General features: G+C 44.7%; 1 protein-coding gene across 1 annotated transcript; it reads left to right on the top strand.

Annotated features, from left to right (window-relative positions):
- The first annotated feature begins 17 nt into the window (after positions 1–17).
- Positions 18–16354, top strand: LOC109897388 (glutamine-rich protein 2). The gene is made up of 12 exons (XM_031834654.1): positions 18–684; positions 790–875; positions 2387–2509; positions 2601–2675; positions 10315–10479; positions 10740–10858; positions 11383–11448; positions 11579–11680; positions 12342–12516; positions 12714–12825; positions 14049–14168; positions 14383–16354. The coding sequence occupies exons 1-12, from the start codon at positions 60–62 to the stop codon at positions 14553–14555; spliced, it is 1941 nt and encodes a 646-aa protein (XP_031690514.1). The 5' UTR covers positions 18–59; the 3' UTR covers positions 14556–16354.
- Positions 16355–16365: the final 11 nt, after the last annotated feature.

Here is a 16365-nt window from a genome sequence, read left to right on the forward strand (position 1 = left end):
GGTAGCTATTTCTCCAATAGGAAATCAAGCACTCAGTCCCTGTCCCCACATCAGTTGTCATGACCACCATGACTCCTTTCAGCATCTCTGCCAATGCCAATACTGGAGCTGCTGCCTTCACTCCTGTCACTGTCAGCCAGCATGGGGGGGCGCTGCCCCAGCAGTCCCTCTCTGATGCAGCTGCTGCCTTCACTCCTGTCACTGCCAGCCAGCATGGGGGGGCGCTGCCCCAGCAGTCCCTCTCTGATGCAGCTGTTGCCTTCACTCCTGGCACTGTCACTGCCAGCCAGCATGGGGGGGTGCTGGCCCAGCAGTCCTTCTCTGATGGAGCTGCTGCCTTCACTCCTGGCACTGTCACTGCCAGCCAGCATGGGGGGGCGCTGCCCCAGCAGTCCCTCTCTGATGGAGCTGCTGCCTTCACTCCTGGCACTGTCACTGCCAGCCAGCATGGGGGGGCACTGCCCCAGCAGTCCCTCTCTGATGGAGCTCTGATGGTGGGAAGCAAACCCCTGTCTCGTGTGGCCAGCGGGGCAGAGCGTTACCCAGAGACAGTGGAGGCCCTGAGGGACGTGGGCAGGCTCCGGGAGAGACACAACACCCTGGAGACCAGAGTAGAGCTGCTGGAAGCAGGCAAGGCTGACCAGGCCCAGCTCCAGCACCTCCGGGAGCACCTCCCTGACATGGGTAAGATAACAATGTGGAGATTGGATAGTGTATGGCTATTCTATGTTTTCTTTTACTGAATTATGTATTTTGTGTGGGATGACCATTTTTGTCCTGAATGTGTAGGGGACAGGGATGTGCCTGACAATCTGTTGGATCAACTGACTCATCTGAGAGTTCTGGTCGACAGCCTGATGGGTGACAGAGCCAAGGTGAGCGAGGAAGATGTACGCACGCATGCACACGCACACACACACACATTGTTGATGGCCCCATGTCCCTGTCATAGCTGGGAGAACTGGAGCAGCTGATTCTGAACATAGGAACAGTTCAGGGCTCAGAGGGAGGCTCAGAAACAGCCAAAGACAGTGAGGACTCCTCTGACTCTCCTAAGCAAGGCCAGCTCAGACTGCAGATATTATACCTCAGGTAAACAATGACACAGGAGCACACAGGAAGGCTAAATAGAAATTATAGATAGTTTTATATGGAAACTACATTTGACATCATTTGGTAGTCTAAGTAAATTGTAACACAGGAGGTTGGCGGTACCTTAATTGGGAAGAACGGGCTCGTGGTAACTACTGGAGCGGAATCAGTGGAATGGTATGAAATACATCAAACACATGGTTTCCAGGTGTATGATGCCATTCCATTTGCTCTGTTCCGGACATTATTACGAGCCGTTCTTCCCTCAGCAGTTTTATGGCCAGTTGAGATGTGGTAGTTTTCCATTGGAAGAGAGGTGGTGTCCTGCTCCTCATGGCCTGGTGCACCTGTTCCACCACTCTGTGTTCAGGAACGCAGTGCAGAAAGTGGAGGAAGAGGTGCTACTGCTGAAGACTGAGAACACATCAGCCAAGGCTGAGCAGAAGACCAAGAAAGACAGACAGCTACAGGATCAGGTTAGACAGACAGACAGACAGACAGACAGACAGACAGACAGACAGACAGACAGACAGACAGACAGACAGACAGACAGACAGACAGGCAGACAGGCAGACAGGCAGACAGGCAGACAGGCAGACAGACAGACAGACAGACAGACAGACAGACAGACAGACAGACATTCCAGTGCATATAGACATTTGAATACACTGTCAGGTCTAACACCAGAGTGTAAAACCTTCAACTGTAGAATATAGCTGAGACAGCATCATCCATAATGTAGCAGCAAGTGGCCCCAACATGGCCCTCACACTGCCCTCTCACTGCAGATGGACAACCTGCGAGGCATGCTGGAGGACATGATGGCGTCCTCCTCCTCGCTGCTCTCCCAGAGCCTCCAGCAGGAGCCCCAGGGGTCAGAGCAGGGCCAGGGCAGTGGTCAGGCAGGCGGGCAGCAAGGCTCCACGTGTCCCTCCTGCTCTGTAGACGTGAGCAGGAAGGTCAGCCAGCTGTTCCAGCGCTATGAGAATCTGCAGGGCCTGGTTAGCAGATTCATGAATCAGCAGGGAGGAGGCAGACCTGGAGCAGAGGTACTATAGGCAGGGCCAGGATAGAGGATGAAACAGAGTACCAAAGGGTTTTAATTAAATAATGGGTCTGCTATGTTGAACCCTGAGGGAGGGATACGTTTAGAGATGATATATAAGGGAAGCTCTATCAGGGCAGCAGTGTGTTGAGGGAAAGGAGTGTGTCAGTGCCAGGCTCTACATGGCAGTGGGGCCATGGCTGTGTATTACAGACATAGAACCCTGTCTCTCTGTGTTGTTTCTGCCAGAGCTCGGAGCTGATGAATGACGTTCAGGGAGCCATCATGCAGCTGCAGGCTGAGTGTGAGAAGCTCCACGGCACAGCCAACCACCTGATTGAGGAGCACGGCCAGAAACAGGTCCACATCGACGTGAGTCTGGGAGGGAGGGCCATAGGGGAATAGGAGATGCTCCATGCTGTACTTCTGTTCCAAACCACAGAATAATGTATTTCTGTCACAGCATCTGTACAAGTCCATGGAAGAACTGGACGAGAAGAAAGCTGACAAAGAGCTTGTGGAGATGGAGATTGAAATCGTAAGTCTCTCACCACAACATGGCATAGTTTATCTTTCCCTCACTGTGTTATACTCAACTCAGGTGAACTCTCACAAGTTCTCATGTTGATGTTAGTCTAGACGAGCTTCCACAAGTCCATTCAAGACCATATGGGTACCTACAAATCCCAACATGCTCAAGTTCACCTGTTACCAGCCCATGCTAAACCCTACCAAGGCCATACAAGTCACCACAAGCCCATACGTGTCCATACACAAGTTCATACACATATGTATTTATCCCTACAAGCTCACACTGGTTTCACCTAATCCTTACAAGTTAATACAGGTTTCACCTAATCCTTACAAGTCCATACAGGTTTCACCTAACCCTTACAAGTCCATACAGGTTTCACCTAATCCTTACAAGTCCATACAGGTTTCACCTAATCCTTACAAGTCCATACAGGTTTCACCTAATCCTTACAAGTCCATACAGGTTTCACCTAATCCTTACAAGTCCATACAGGTTTCACCTAACCCTTACAAGTCCATACAGGTTTCACCTAACCCTTACAAATCCATACAGGTTTCACCTAATCCTTACAAGTTAATACAGGTTTCACCTAACCCTTACAAGTCCATACAGGTTTCACCTAACCCTTACAAGTCCATACAGGTTTCACCTAATCCTTACAAGTTAATACAGGTTTCACCTAACCCCTACACGTTAATACAGGTTTCAACTAATCCTTACAAGTTAATACAGGTTTCACCTAATCCTTACAAGTTAATACAGGTTTCACCTATCCCCTACAAGTTAATACAGGTTTCAACTAATCCTTACAAGTTAATACAGGTTTCACCTAACCCCTACAAGTCCATACAGGTTTCACCTAATCTTTATAATTTAATACAGATTTCACCTAACCCTTACAAGTCCATACATGTTTCACCTAATCCTTACAAGTCCATACAGGTTTCACCTAACCCCTACAAGTTAATACAGGTTTCACCTAATCCTTACAAGTCCATACAGGTTTCACCTAACCCTTACAAGTCCATACAGGTTTCACCTAATCCTTACAAGTTAATACAGGTTTCACCTAACCCCTACACGTTAATACAGGTTTCAACTAATCCTTACAAGTTAATACAGGTTTCACCTAATCCTTACAAGTTAATACAGGTTTCACCTATCCCCTACAAGTTAATACAGGTTTCAACTAATCCTTACAAGTTAATACAGGTTTCACCTAACCCCTACAAGTCCATACAGGTTTCACCTAATCTTTATAATTTAATACAGATTTCACCTAACCCTTACAAGTCCATACATGTTTCACCTAATCCTTACAAGTCCATACAGGTTTCACCTAACCCCTACAAGTTAATACAGGTTTCACCTAATCCTTACAAGTCCATACAGGTTTCACCTAACCCTTACAAGTCCATACAGGTTTCACCTAACCCTTACAAGTTAATACAGGTTTCACCTAACCCTTACAAGTTAATACAGGTTTCACCTAACCCTTACAAGTTAATACAGGTTTCACCTAACCCTTACAAGTTAATACAGGTTTCACCTAATCCTTACAAGTTAATACAGGTTTCACCTAATCCTTACAAGTTAATACAGGTTTCACCTAACCCTTACAAGTTAATACAGGTTTCACCTAATCCTTACAAGTCCATACAGGTTTCACCTAACCCCTACAAGTTAATACAGGTTTCACCTAACCCCTACAAGTTAATACAGGTTTCACCTAACCCCTACAAGTCCATACAGGTTTCACCTAACCCCTACAAGTTAATACAGGTTTCACCTAACCCCTACAAGTCTATACAGGTTTCACCTAACCCCTACAAGTCAATACAGGTTTCACCTAACCCCTACAAGTTAATACAGGTTTCACCTAACCCCTACAAGTTAATACAGGTTTCACCTAACCCCTACAAGTTAATACAGGTTTCACCTAACCCCTACAAGTTAATACAGGTTTCACCTAACCCCTACAAGTTAATACAGGTTTCACCTAACCCTTACAAGTCCATACAGGTTTCACCTAACCCCTACAGGTCCATACAGGTTTCACCTAACCCTTACAAGTCCATACAGGTTTCACCTAACCCCTACAAGTCCATACAGGTTTCACCTAACCCTTACAAGTCCATACAGGTTTCACCTAACCCCTACAAGTCCATACAGGTTTCACCTAATCCTTACAAGTTAATACAGGTTTCACCTAACCCTTACAAGTCCATACAGGTTTCACCTAACCCCTACAAGTCCATACAGGTTTCACCTAATCCGTACAAGTTAATACAGGTTTCACCTAACCCCTACAAGTCCATACAGGTTTCACCTAACCCCTACAAGTCCATACAGCTTTCACCTAACCCTTACAAGTCCATAAAGGTTTCACCTAACTCCTACAAGTCCATACAGGTTTCACCTAACCCCTACAAGTCCATACAGGTTTCACCTAATCCTTACAAGTTAATACAGGTTTCACCTAACCCTTACAAGTCCATACAGGTTTCACCTAACCCCTACAAGTCCATACAGGTTTCACCTAATCCTTACAAGTTAATACAGGTTTCACCTAACCCCTACAAGTCCATACAGCTTTCACCTAACCCCTACAAGTTAATACAGGTTTCACCTAACCCTTACAAGTTAATACAGGTTTCACCTAATCCTTACAAGTCCATACAGGTTTCACCTAATCCTTACAAGTTAATACAGGCTTCACCTAATCCTTACAAGTTAATACAGGCTTCACCTAATCCTTACAAGGCCATACAGGTTTCACCTAACCCCTACAAATTAATACAGGCTTCACCTAATCCTTACAAGTTAATACAGGCTTCACCTAATCCTTACAAGTTAATACAGGCTTCACCTAACCCTTACAGGTCCATACAGGTTTCACCTAACCCTTACAAGTCCATACAGGTTTCACCTAACCCCTACACGTTAATACAGGTTTCACCTAACCCTTACAAGTCCATACAGGTTTCACCTAATCCTTACAAATTAATACAGGTTTCACCTAATCTTTACAAGTCCATACAGGTTTCACCTAATCCTTACAAGTCCATACAGGTTTCACCTAATCCTTACAAGTCCATACAGGTTTCACCTAACCCCTACACGTTAATACAGGTTTCACCTAACCCTTACAAGTCCATACAGGTTTCACCTAATCCTTACAAGTTAATACAGGTTTCACCTAATCCTTACAAGTCCATACAGGTTTCACCTAATCCTTACAAGTCCATACAGGTTTCACCTAATCCTTACAAGTGAATACAGGTTTCACCTAACCCCTACACGTTAATACAGGTTTCACCTAACCCTTACAAGTCCATACAGGTTTCACCTAATCCTTACAAGTCCATACAGGTTTCACCTAATCCTTACAAGTCCATACAGGTTTCACCTAACCCCTACACGTTAATACAGGTTTCACCTAACCCTTACAAGTCCATACAGGTTTCACCTAATCCTTACAAGTCCATACAGGTTTCACCTAATCCTTACAAGTCCATACAGGTTTCACCTAATCCTTACAAGTCCATACAGGTTTCACCTAACCCCTACAAGTTAATACAGGTTTCACCTAATCCTTACAAGTCCATACAGGTTTCACCTAACCCTTACAAGTCCATACAGGTTTCACCTAACCCTTACAAGTTAATACAGGTTTCACCTAACCCTTACAAGTTAATACAGGTTTCACCTAACCCTTACAAGTTAATACAGGTTTCACCTAACCCTTACAAGTTAATACAGGTTTCACCTAATCCTTACAAGTTAATACAGGTTTCACCTAATCCTTACAAGTTAATACAGGTTTCACCTAACCCTTACAAGTTAATACAGGTTTCACCTAATCCTTACAAGTCCATACAGGTTTCACCTAACCCCTACAAGTTAATACAGGTTTCACCTAACCCCTACAAGTCCATACAGGTTTCACCTAACCCCTACAAGTTAATACAGGTTTCACCTAACCCCTACAAGTCTATACAGGTTTCACCTAACCCCTACAAGTTAATACAGGTTTCACCTAACCCCTACAAGTTAATACAGGTTTCACCTAACCCCTACAAGTTAATACAGGTTTCACCTAACCCCTACAAGTTAATACAGGTTTCACCTAACCCCTACAAGTTAATACAGGTTTCACCTAACCCCTACAAGTTAATACAGGTTTCACCTAACCCTTACAAGTCCATACAGGTTTCACCTAACCCCTACAGGTCCATACAGGTTTCACCTAACCCTTACAAGTCCATACAGGTTTCACCTAACCCCTACAAGTCCATACAGGTTTCACCTAACCCTTACAAGTCCATACAGGTTTCACCTAACCCCTACAAGTCCATACAGGTTTCACCTAATCCTTACAAGTTAATACAGGTTTCACCTAACCCTTACAAGTCCATACAGGTTTCACCTAACCCCTACAAGTCCATACAGGTTTCACCTAATCCTTACAAGTTAATACAGGTTTCACCTAACCCCTACAAGTCCATACAGGTTTCACCTAACCCCTACAAGTCCATACAGCTTTCACCTAACCCCTACAAGTTAATACAGGTTTCACCTAATCCTTACAAGTTAATACAGGTTTCACCTAACCCCTACAAGTCCATACAGGTTTCACCTAACCCCTACAAGTCCATACAGCTTTCACCTAACCCCTACAAGTTAATACAGGTTTCACCTAACCCTTACAAGTTAATACAGGTTTCACCTAATCCTTACAAGTCCATACAGGTTTCACCTAATCCTTACAAGTTAATACAGGCTTCACCTAATCCTTACAAGTTAATACAGGCTTCACCTAATCCTTACAAGGCCATACAGGTTTCACCTAACCCCTACAAGTTAATACAGGTTTCACCTAACCCCTACAAGTTAATACAGGTTTCACCTAACCCTTACAAGTCCATACAGGTTTCACCTAACCCCTACAGGTCCATACAGGCTTCACCTAACCCTTACAAGTCCATACAGGTTTCACCTAACCCCTACAAGTCCATACAGGTTTCACCTAACCCCTACAAGTCCATACAGGTTTCACCTAATCCTTACAAGTTAATACAGGTTTCACCTAACCCTTACAAGTCCATACAGGTTTCACCTAACCCCTACAAGTCCATACAGGTTTCACCTAATCCTTACAAGTTAATACAGGTTTCACCTAACCCCTACAAGTCCATACAGGTTTCACCTAACCCCTACAAGTCCATACAGCTTTCACCTAACCCCTACAAGTTAATACAGGTTTCACCTAACCCTTACAAGTTAATACAGGTTTCACCTAATCCTTACAAGTCCATACAGGTTTCACCTAATCCTTACAAGTTAATACAGGCTTCACCTAATCCTTACAAGTTAATACAGGCTTCACCTAATCCTTACAAGGCCATACAGGTTTCACCTAACCCCTACAAATTAATACAGGCTTCACCTAATCCTTACAAGTTAATACAGGCTTCACCTAATCCTTACAAGTTAATACAGGCTTCACCTATCCCTTACAGGTCCATACAGGTTTCACCTAACCCTTACAAGTCCATACAGGTTTCACCTAACCCCTACACGTTAATACAGGTTTCACCTAACCCTTACAAGTCCATACAGGTTTCACCTAATCCTTACAAATTAATACAGGTTTCACCTAATCTTTACAAGTCCATACAGGTTTCACCTAATCCTTACAAGTCCATACAGGTTTCACCTAATCCTTACAAGTCCATACAGGTTTCACCTAACCCCTACACGTTAATACAGGTTTCACCTAACCCTTACAAGTCCATACAGGCTTCACCTAACCCTTACAGGTCCATACAGGTTTCACCTAACCCTTCCAATCCATACAGGTTTCACCTAACCCCTACACGTTAATACAGGTTTCACCTAACCCTTACAAGTCCATACAGGTTTCACCTAATCCTTACAAATTAATACAGGTTTCACCTAATCTTTACAAGTCCATACAGGTTTCACCTAATCCTTACAAGTCCATACAGGTTTCACCTAATCCTTACAAGTCCATACAGGTTTCACCTAACCCCTACACGTTAATACAGGTTTCACCTAACCCTTACAAGTCCATACAGGTTTCACCTAATCCTTACAAGTTAATACAGGTTTCACCTAATCCTTACAAGTCCATACAGGTTTCACCTAATCCTTACAAGTTAATACAGGTTTCACCTAATCTTTACAAGTCCATACAGGTTTCACCTAATCCTTACAAGTTAATACAGGTTTCACCTAATCCTTACAAGTCCATACAGGTTTCACCTAATCCTTACAAGTCCATACAGGTTTCACCTAATCCTTACAAGTGAATACAGGTTTCACCTAACCCCTACACGTTAATACAGGTTTCACCTAACCCTTACAAGTCCATACAGGTTTCACCTAATCCTTACAAGTCCATACAGGTTTCACCTAATCCTTACAAGTCCATACAGGTTTCACCTAACCCCTACACGTTAATACAGGTTTCACCTAACCCTTACAAGTCCATACAGGTTTCACCTAATCCTTACAAGTCCATACAGGTTTCACCTAATCCTTACAAGTCCATACAGGTTTCACCTAATCCTTACAAGTCCATACAGGTTTCACCTAACCCCTACACGTTAATACAGGTTTCACCTAACCCTTACAAGTCCATACAGGTTTCACCTAATCCTTACAAGTCCATACAGGTTTCACCTAATCCTTACAAGTCCATACAGGTTTCACCTAATCCTTACAAGTCCATACAGGTTTCACCTAACCCCTACACGTTAATACAGGTTTCACCTAACCCTTACAAGTCCATACAGGTTTCACCTAATCCTAACAAGTTAATACAGGTTTCACCTAATCCTTACAAGTCCATACAGGTTTCACCTAATCCTTACAAGTCCATACAGGTTTCACCTAATCCTTACAAGTTAATACAGGTTTCACCTAATCCTTACAAGTCCATACAGCTTTCACCTAATCTTTACAAGTCCATACAGGTTTCACCTAATCCTTACAAGTTAATACAGGTTTCACCTAATCCTTACAAGTCCATACAGGTTTCACCTAATCCTTACAAGTCAATACAGGTTTCACCTAATCTTTACAAGTCCATACAGGTTTCACCTAACCCCTACACGTTAATACAGGTTTCACCTAACCCTTACAAGTCCATACAGGTTTCACCTAACCCTTACAAGTCCATACAGGTTTCACCTAATCCTTACAAGTCCATACAGGTTTCACCTAATCCTTATAAGTCCATACAGGTTTCACCTAACCCCTACACGTTAATACAGGTTTCACCTAACCCTTACAAGTCCATACAGGTTTCACCTAATCCTTACAAGTTAATGCAGGTTTCACCTAATCCTTACAAGTCCATACAGGTTTCACCTAATCCTTACAAGTTAATACAGGTTTCACCTAATCCTTACAAGTCCATACAGGTTTCACCTAATCATTACAAGTTAATACAGGTTTCACCTAATCTTTACAAGTCCATACAGGTTTCACCTAATCCTTACAAGTTAATACAGGTTTCACCTAATCCTTACAAGTCCATACAGGTTTCACCTAATCCTTACAAGTCCATACAGGTTTCACCTAACCCTTAAAATCATCTCCTCTCTTCCTGTAGAAAGCAGACAAGCGTGCCCTGGAGACCAAGGTGAGCCGCATGCAGTTTGACTCCATGACAGAGGAGCTCAACACCATGTTCCAGGAGCTGCTCAGCAAGATCACCGGCCAGGAGCAGGACTGGCACAAAATCATCGACAAAATCTCCACCGAGATGGAGTGCAAGGTGGGACTGAGCAGGAAGTTACCCTGCTAAATGGATGTTTATATAATAGGCCTACATGTCCATTGATATGCGCCACACATGTTATTACTATGCTATCACCAAAACATATATCTCACAAGTCTGTATGTCACACGTTTTTAAGTGTTTTACGAACGTGTTTATAGTGACAGATAGCATTGTTTGTAAAAATCTCATGGTGTGTCTGGTGGTAGTTTATATCTTTGGCATCCCTGTTGTACATCTGTTGTCTATCTGTGTAGCTGGACCGAATTGAGCTGGATCCTGTGAAGAAGCAGCTGGAGGACCGCTGGAAGAGCATCCGTAAGCAGCTGCAGGCCCAGCCTGCCCCGAAGGAGGACGACGCTGCAGGCATCAGGAAGTAAGTCACTGGTCACAGCCAGGCCCAGGAGGGATGATGATAAGTCCAGGTTCCTCTATGTCGTTCTACATGATCATGCGTTCATTGTCTTCCTGTGTTTAGCGTTAATTTGAACTCTGTCTATATGTCTATGTTCTGTTTGTATACTGTTGTTTACTCACTGTGTATGTACAGTATATACTGTATTCTGTTCCTAATATACCTACTACTGTACACACTATTTTCCTTCCAAATGATATACTGTCTATACACACCACATATTAATATTCTGGATTCTGACACATGCTCACTCTGATATATCTACTCTGGATTGTTAATTGGACTTGTTCTGTCATTTCTTGTTTGTTTGTTTGTTTGTTTGTTTATTGATTGTTTGTGTATTTGTATTGTATTTGCTAGATGTTCTACTGCACAGTTGGAGCTAGAAACAAAGCATTTTGCTACACCTGCTATAACACCTGCAAATCTGTGTATGCGACCGATAAAGTTGGATTTGATTTGTCTTTGTTACGTCCCTTTCATAGACAACTAGTGGCAAGGTTCCACTGCATCTCCTGCGACCGCCCAGTCGATATGCTTACCCCAGGACCGTAAGTAAATGATAATAATGTCCTATTTTTATACAGTACACACAGACATTGTGGAAATTGAAATAATAGGATTATGGTGCTGCTTATTCACCTACCTCTCTTTCTTCTTTCTCTCTCCACTGGACAACAGGCACTTGGTCACCTTGCCCTCCACTCCTGGCCTACCCTCCCACAAGTCCAACCGACCGTACACCATCTATGAGCTTGAGCAGGTTCGCCAGCACTGCAGAAGGTGAGAGCAGACAGTCAAACATCACAACTGAAACTCTTACTTGGCCCCATTTTAACCAGCAGGGGGTGCCAGTGTCCTAATATCCAATATACAGTGTAGTCGACTTTATCCTACCCCAAAGACCTAACACCCACACTAGATCAGTCAGAAGTGTTCCATAGTTACAAGTGTCTGACATTAGCCAGCTCTCCCTCCATCTCAGCCTGAGGCCAGGGACCAACCACAGCCACTTTGAGATGGCCAGCTCAGAAATGGCCATGATGCAGGTGCAGCGGATCCACACCATGATGTGTAGGCAGATAGAGAGAGTGCAGAGCCACCTATCTGGCCCAGAGCGCACCTACAGCCAGGGGGCTCTGAGGGAGATCGGGAGCTCCCGCTATCCACACATCCTGAGCCCGCTGCAGAGGACCAGCCAGAGTCTGCCCAAGCAGTGAGTCAGTCAGTCAGTCAGGCCAGGGTCAGACAGGGAAGCCGGGAGCACATGTATTGAAACAGGGGAAGGACCAAAAAGTTGTCCATATTGCTTTGTTATGGTTTAGAGACGTGTCAGGGAGGCAAGGTGACCAAATTGAACTACAAACTATAAATACTGCACTGTTAAAACCTCTAGAAGTGTTTATCTTCCGACCTTCAACCTCCACTCCTGTATCCATCCTAGCGAGCGCATCCCTGAGATGGCGGACTACAGTTACCTGGCCATGTCCCGGAGCTGTGGAGGCAGCCACACCGTGACCTACCCCAACCGCCGCTACACCCGCCTGCAGCACTTCAGCCACTTCATCCAGGCTGAGGAGGAGACACCGCCCATCTCCAGCTCCCCACTGCGCATTCAGGTGAGTGAGACCAACCTCACCTACTGTGGGTTACTGTACTGACAGACAACTAGACCACTGCCAGCCCATAGGAATACACCTGGTCAATCACGTTTGTTGAGCCATTTATACAAGTTATCATGTTGAGTACGGAGTATATTTGAGGTGTATTTGACAGTTGTTAGGTATGGAAATATTTGACCTTTTCCTTGTGTCAGCCGGAGGAGGTGGACATCCTGGGATTGGACGGACATATCTACAAGGGCCGCCTGAAAACCAGATCGATCAAGACTGTGGATGCCAGACTACCCACCATCTATCCTAAAGACGGTACAGGGTTCTGGACTGGGATTATATTCAGCTCTACTCTACAGTACTGTGTATTTTTAGAGTAGAATTACATGTATTGAAAAGAAAATGGAATCTGGACAATTGTGAACAAAAGCTAGACTACTTAATTCATGTTACTCAATGCAACTGCAGTGCAGTAAAACTATTCCCACTGGTCCATTTTGTATTTTTATGCCATCGCTCCAAAAAGTCACCTAATGTTAAGTGTGACATGTCTGCATGCTGTGGGCAGCTGTCATGGTCCGGGCCTGGGAGAGAGGTGATGTCCAGACTCCAGTTCTGACTCCTCAATGACAGTGAAGCACACATCCGAGGATTCACTGTCACCCCTGGGCCCAGTTACACAACGCGTCTTAAGATGATGTTCACACCGTGCCGTCTGTCCAGTCCCCAACTGCCCTTAGCCTGTTTCCTCTCTCTAGCTCCCTGGACCATGTGTCCAGAGTTGGGCTCGCAGTGCAGGGATGCAGAGATAAAGAGTAAAGTGGAGTGTGGGGAGGAAGAGTGAGTGGGGACATCATGGTGAAGGGTCAGGAGAGAATGGGGAGGAGACTGAAAAGTTAGGTTGGGTTGAGAAAGAAAGTGGGCTGTTGGGTTGGGAATGAGAATTTGAGGAGGGATACAGTACAGTGTTAAAGTGGTGTATGATGAAGGATTAGGAACGAGGGTCTGGAGAAGGACGAGGGTGAGGAGATTTAGGGAAGGAGAGAGGAGCTTAGTTTATGGGAGGGAGTATTTTATGAGGGTTTAAGGAAGTGAGTTCGCAATAAGAATGGGCTTGCAATGGGGTTGGGGGAGGGGCTCTGGTTGGTATAGTGTTCCACACTGGAAAGAACCCAATGTTACTATGTTATAGAAGATTAGGCCTGGTGTCTGTAACAGACTGTAAATATAACCTGGGGTAACACTGCTTGCATGCCATCATTTCTATCTTAATATCCTTTTCATCTGTTCATACAAATCAAGCCCTGAAGGAAGAAAGAGGGAGATGTGCTGTCCTGTTTTATGCCTGGGATTTGGTGTTGTGATTCCCAGTAATTTATGAGACCATTGAATGAGTCAAAATAGTATTTTGCTCAAGACTTGGAAGAAGTTGTATGTCTGGTATGGGTGTGTAGGTACAGTATGGCTATGGTTGTGGTGGGGTCCTGTCGTTCCCATGTCAAGGTCGCGATGTGACATTGCTGTTTTAATGACAGCAGGCATGTGCAAGAGCAAAGACAAGATCATGCGCTCTCAGTTCCAGAAGCCTGGCTGCACAGAGCCGGGCTGTGTGACCCCTGTGCGACCCCAGAGTGCCAAAACCCAGCGCAGCCGCTCAGGTAGGTCAACACCAGTGTCATTACCCATTTGCAGCATATAAACCAATTTCACCAACTGGAATAGTGATTACTATGGAATGGTACTGAAATAACACTCACATGGAAATAGCATTCTTTTTTGCGATTGCTGCTGTGCAGCTGTTAAGGTTGGTTGTAGCAGACACCTGAACCCTAAACCCTGACCTTTCCCCCTTCCTCCCTTTATCTCCCCCAGCCTCAGGCAGCTCTGTGCGGGACCGGCCCATGTCTTCTTTAGGCTGCCTGTCCCAGGCTACCCTTCCCCAGAGCTCGTCCCATGCTGACACCACCAGCGAGCTGCTGCAGCAAGATCTGGAGCTTCACGTGGACCTGAGCCAGTCGGAGGAAGAGCCCGTCATCATCCTGTAGGGGGCGATGGAGAGCCCCACACACCTTATTTTAATAAACTGTTTACAGCAGCAGCAGGAGGGTATCCTGGTCTCCATTTTGTAATGGAGCATACAGACATTGTGAAAATCAAGTCTGATATTAGTCAGTTAGGTTATTTATGGATGGTAATGGAATAACACAATTCTAGGACCTATGAACACTGTTTCAATGCAACAAAATAGCTGAGTCACAAAATAGCTGAGTCACATTTCCAAGGTGTAGCTTTACAGGTCAAATACCTTACGTGTGGCTACATTACGATTTTGGTTTATGATGCCTGATTTTCAATGACCTTCATAGAGAAGCTTTCAGGCAGGTGACCTCAAATACCAGACTGAATACCACCATGGAGCAAATCATTTGACATATAGGGTCTTATAGAGCGGTATCATTAAGGGCTTGAAATGTCTTCCCTCTCACAGACCCAGTTTCTGTAATGTCTGATTCATTGTATTAGTGTCTCAAGTTGTTCCATCACATGTTAAGAGGAAAGGCATTCATGCATTCATGGACTCATAACAATGGTAGCCAGCCACCTGCATCTATTGGGGAAGCAAAGCAGCCAGGGTTGTAAAATCGGCCCAGATGGCGTTCCCTTCGAATGCCACCGTGCCTGTGTCCAGTTACAGCAGTCTCCTGGTGTCTGTGTGTTTTAAACAAGGGGGTTCGCTATGTGTGCCTCACTCTGGCATAGTGTATCATTTTTAACCATGGCACAGCATTGGGTATCATAGCATACTTTTAGCGTAGCGCCATGTCAGCACTCAACTGCAGTTGTCCGTGGGCCGGGGCGTGGCACGGGGAGGGGAGGGGGGGACACAGTTCAAAAAGCCTGTGTGAATGTAGGACAGGATATGAATTAATAAACTTGAAAGGACAAACTGTACTGTCATTGAGGAACGGGGTGACTGTTTCCTAGAAGCAGGGGCTTTGCTTACACACATTTTGTGTCAATGTGAAATATGATGTATATTTATCTATCCATGCCTTACACACCCAGTGGCCAGTTTATTAGGTACACCCATCTAGTACCGGGTCGGACCTCCCTTTGCCTCTAGAACAGCCTGAATTCTTCAGGGCATGGAGACATTGCTCAATTGGTATCAAGGGATCGAACTTTGCCAGGAACACATTTCCCACACCATTACACCACTGCCACCAGCCTGTACCGTTGACAGCAGGCAGGATGTGGCCATGGGACTCATGTGGTTACGCCAAATCCTGACTCTGTCATCAGCATGATGCAACAGGAACCGGGATTCGTCGAACCAGGCAATGTTTTTCCACTCATCAATAGTCCAGTGTTGGTGATCGCGTGACAACTGGAGCTGCTTGTTTTAAGCTGATAGAAGTAGAACCTGGTGTGGTCGGCTGATGCAATAGCCCATCCGTGACAAGGATCAATGAATTGTGCATTCAGTCGCTTAGGTCACTCGTTTTTCCCATTCTAATGTTCATTCGGACAGTAACTGAATTCCTGGATGCCTGTCTACCTGCTTTCTATAGCAAGCCACGGCCTCCTGACTCGTGAACGAGGTGGTGTACCTAATAAACTGAGTATAAGTGATCCCTTTCATAGCATTTGGACGTATTCAGGAGTAATGATGCTACTGAAAGGTATTTCAGGAGAGTATTTAAGACAGGCAGTTAATCTGAATGTAAGATTTCCATTGGTAGATGTATCTTTGTTTTCAAAGATAAATGGGCCTTCATGAAATATGTGATGTATGTGTCATATGATGTCCATATAACTGTTAAGTAAACATATGTTGACTCATTGACTGTCTGC

Source organism: Oncorhynchus kisutch, linkage group LG10 (genome assembly GCF_002021735.2).
Source record: "Oncorhynchus kisutch isolate 150728-3 linkage group LG10, Okis_V2, whole genome shotgun sequence".
NCBI lineage: Eukaryota > Metazoa > Chordata > Actinopteri > Salmoniformes > Salmonidae > Oncorhynchus > Oncorhynchus kisutch.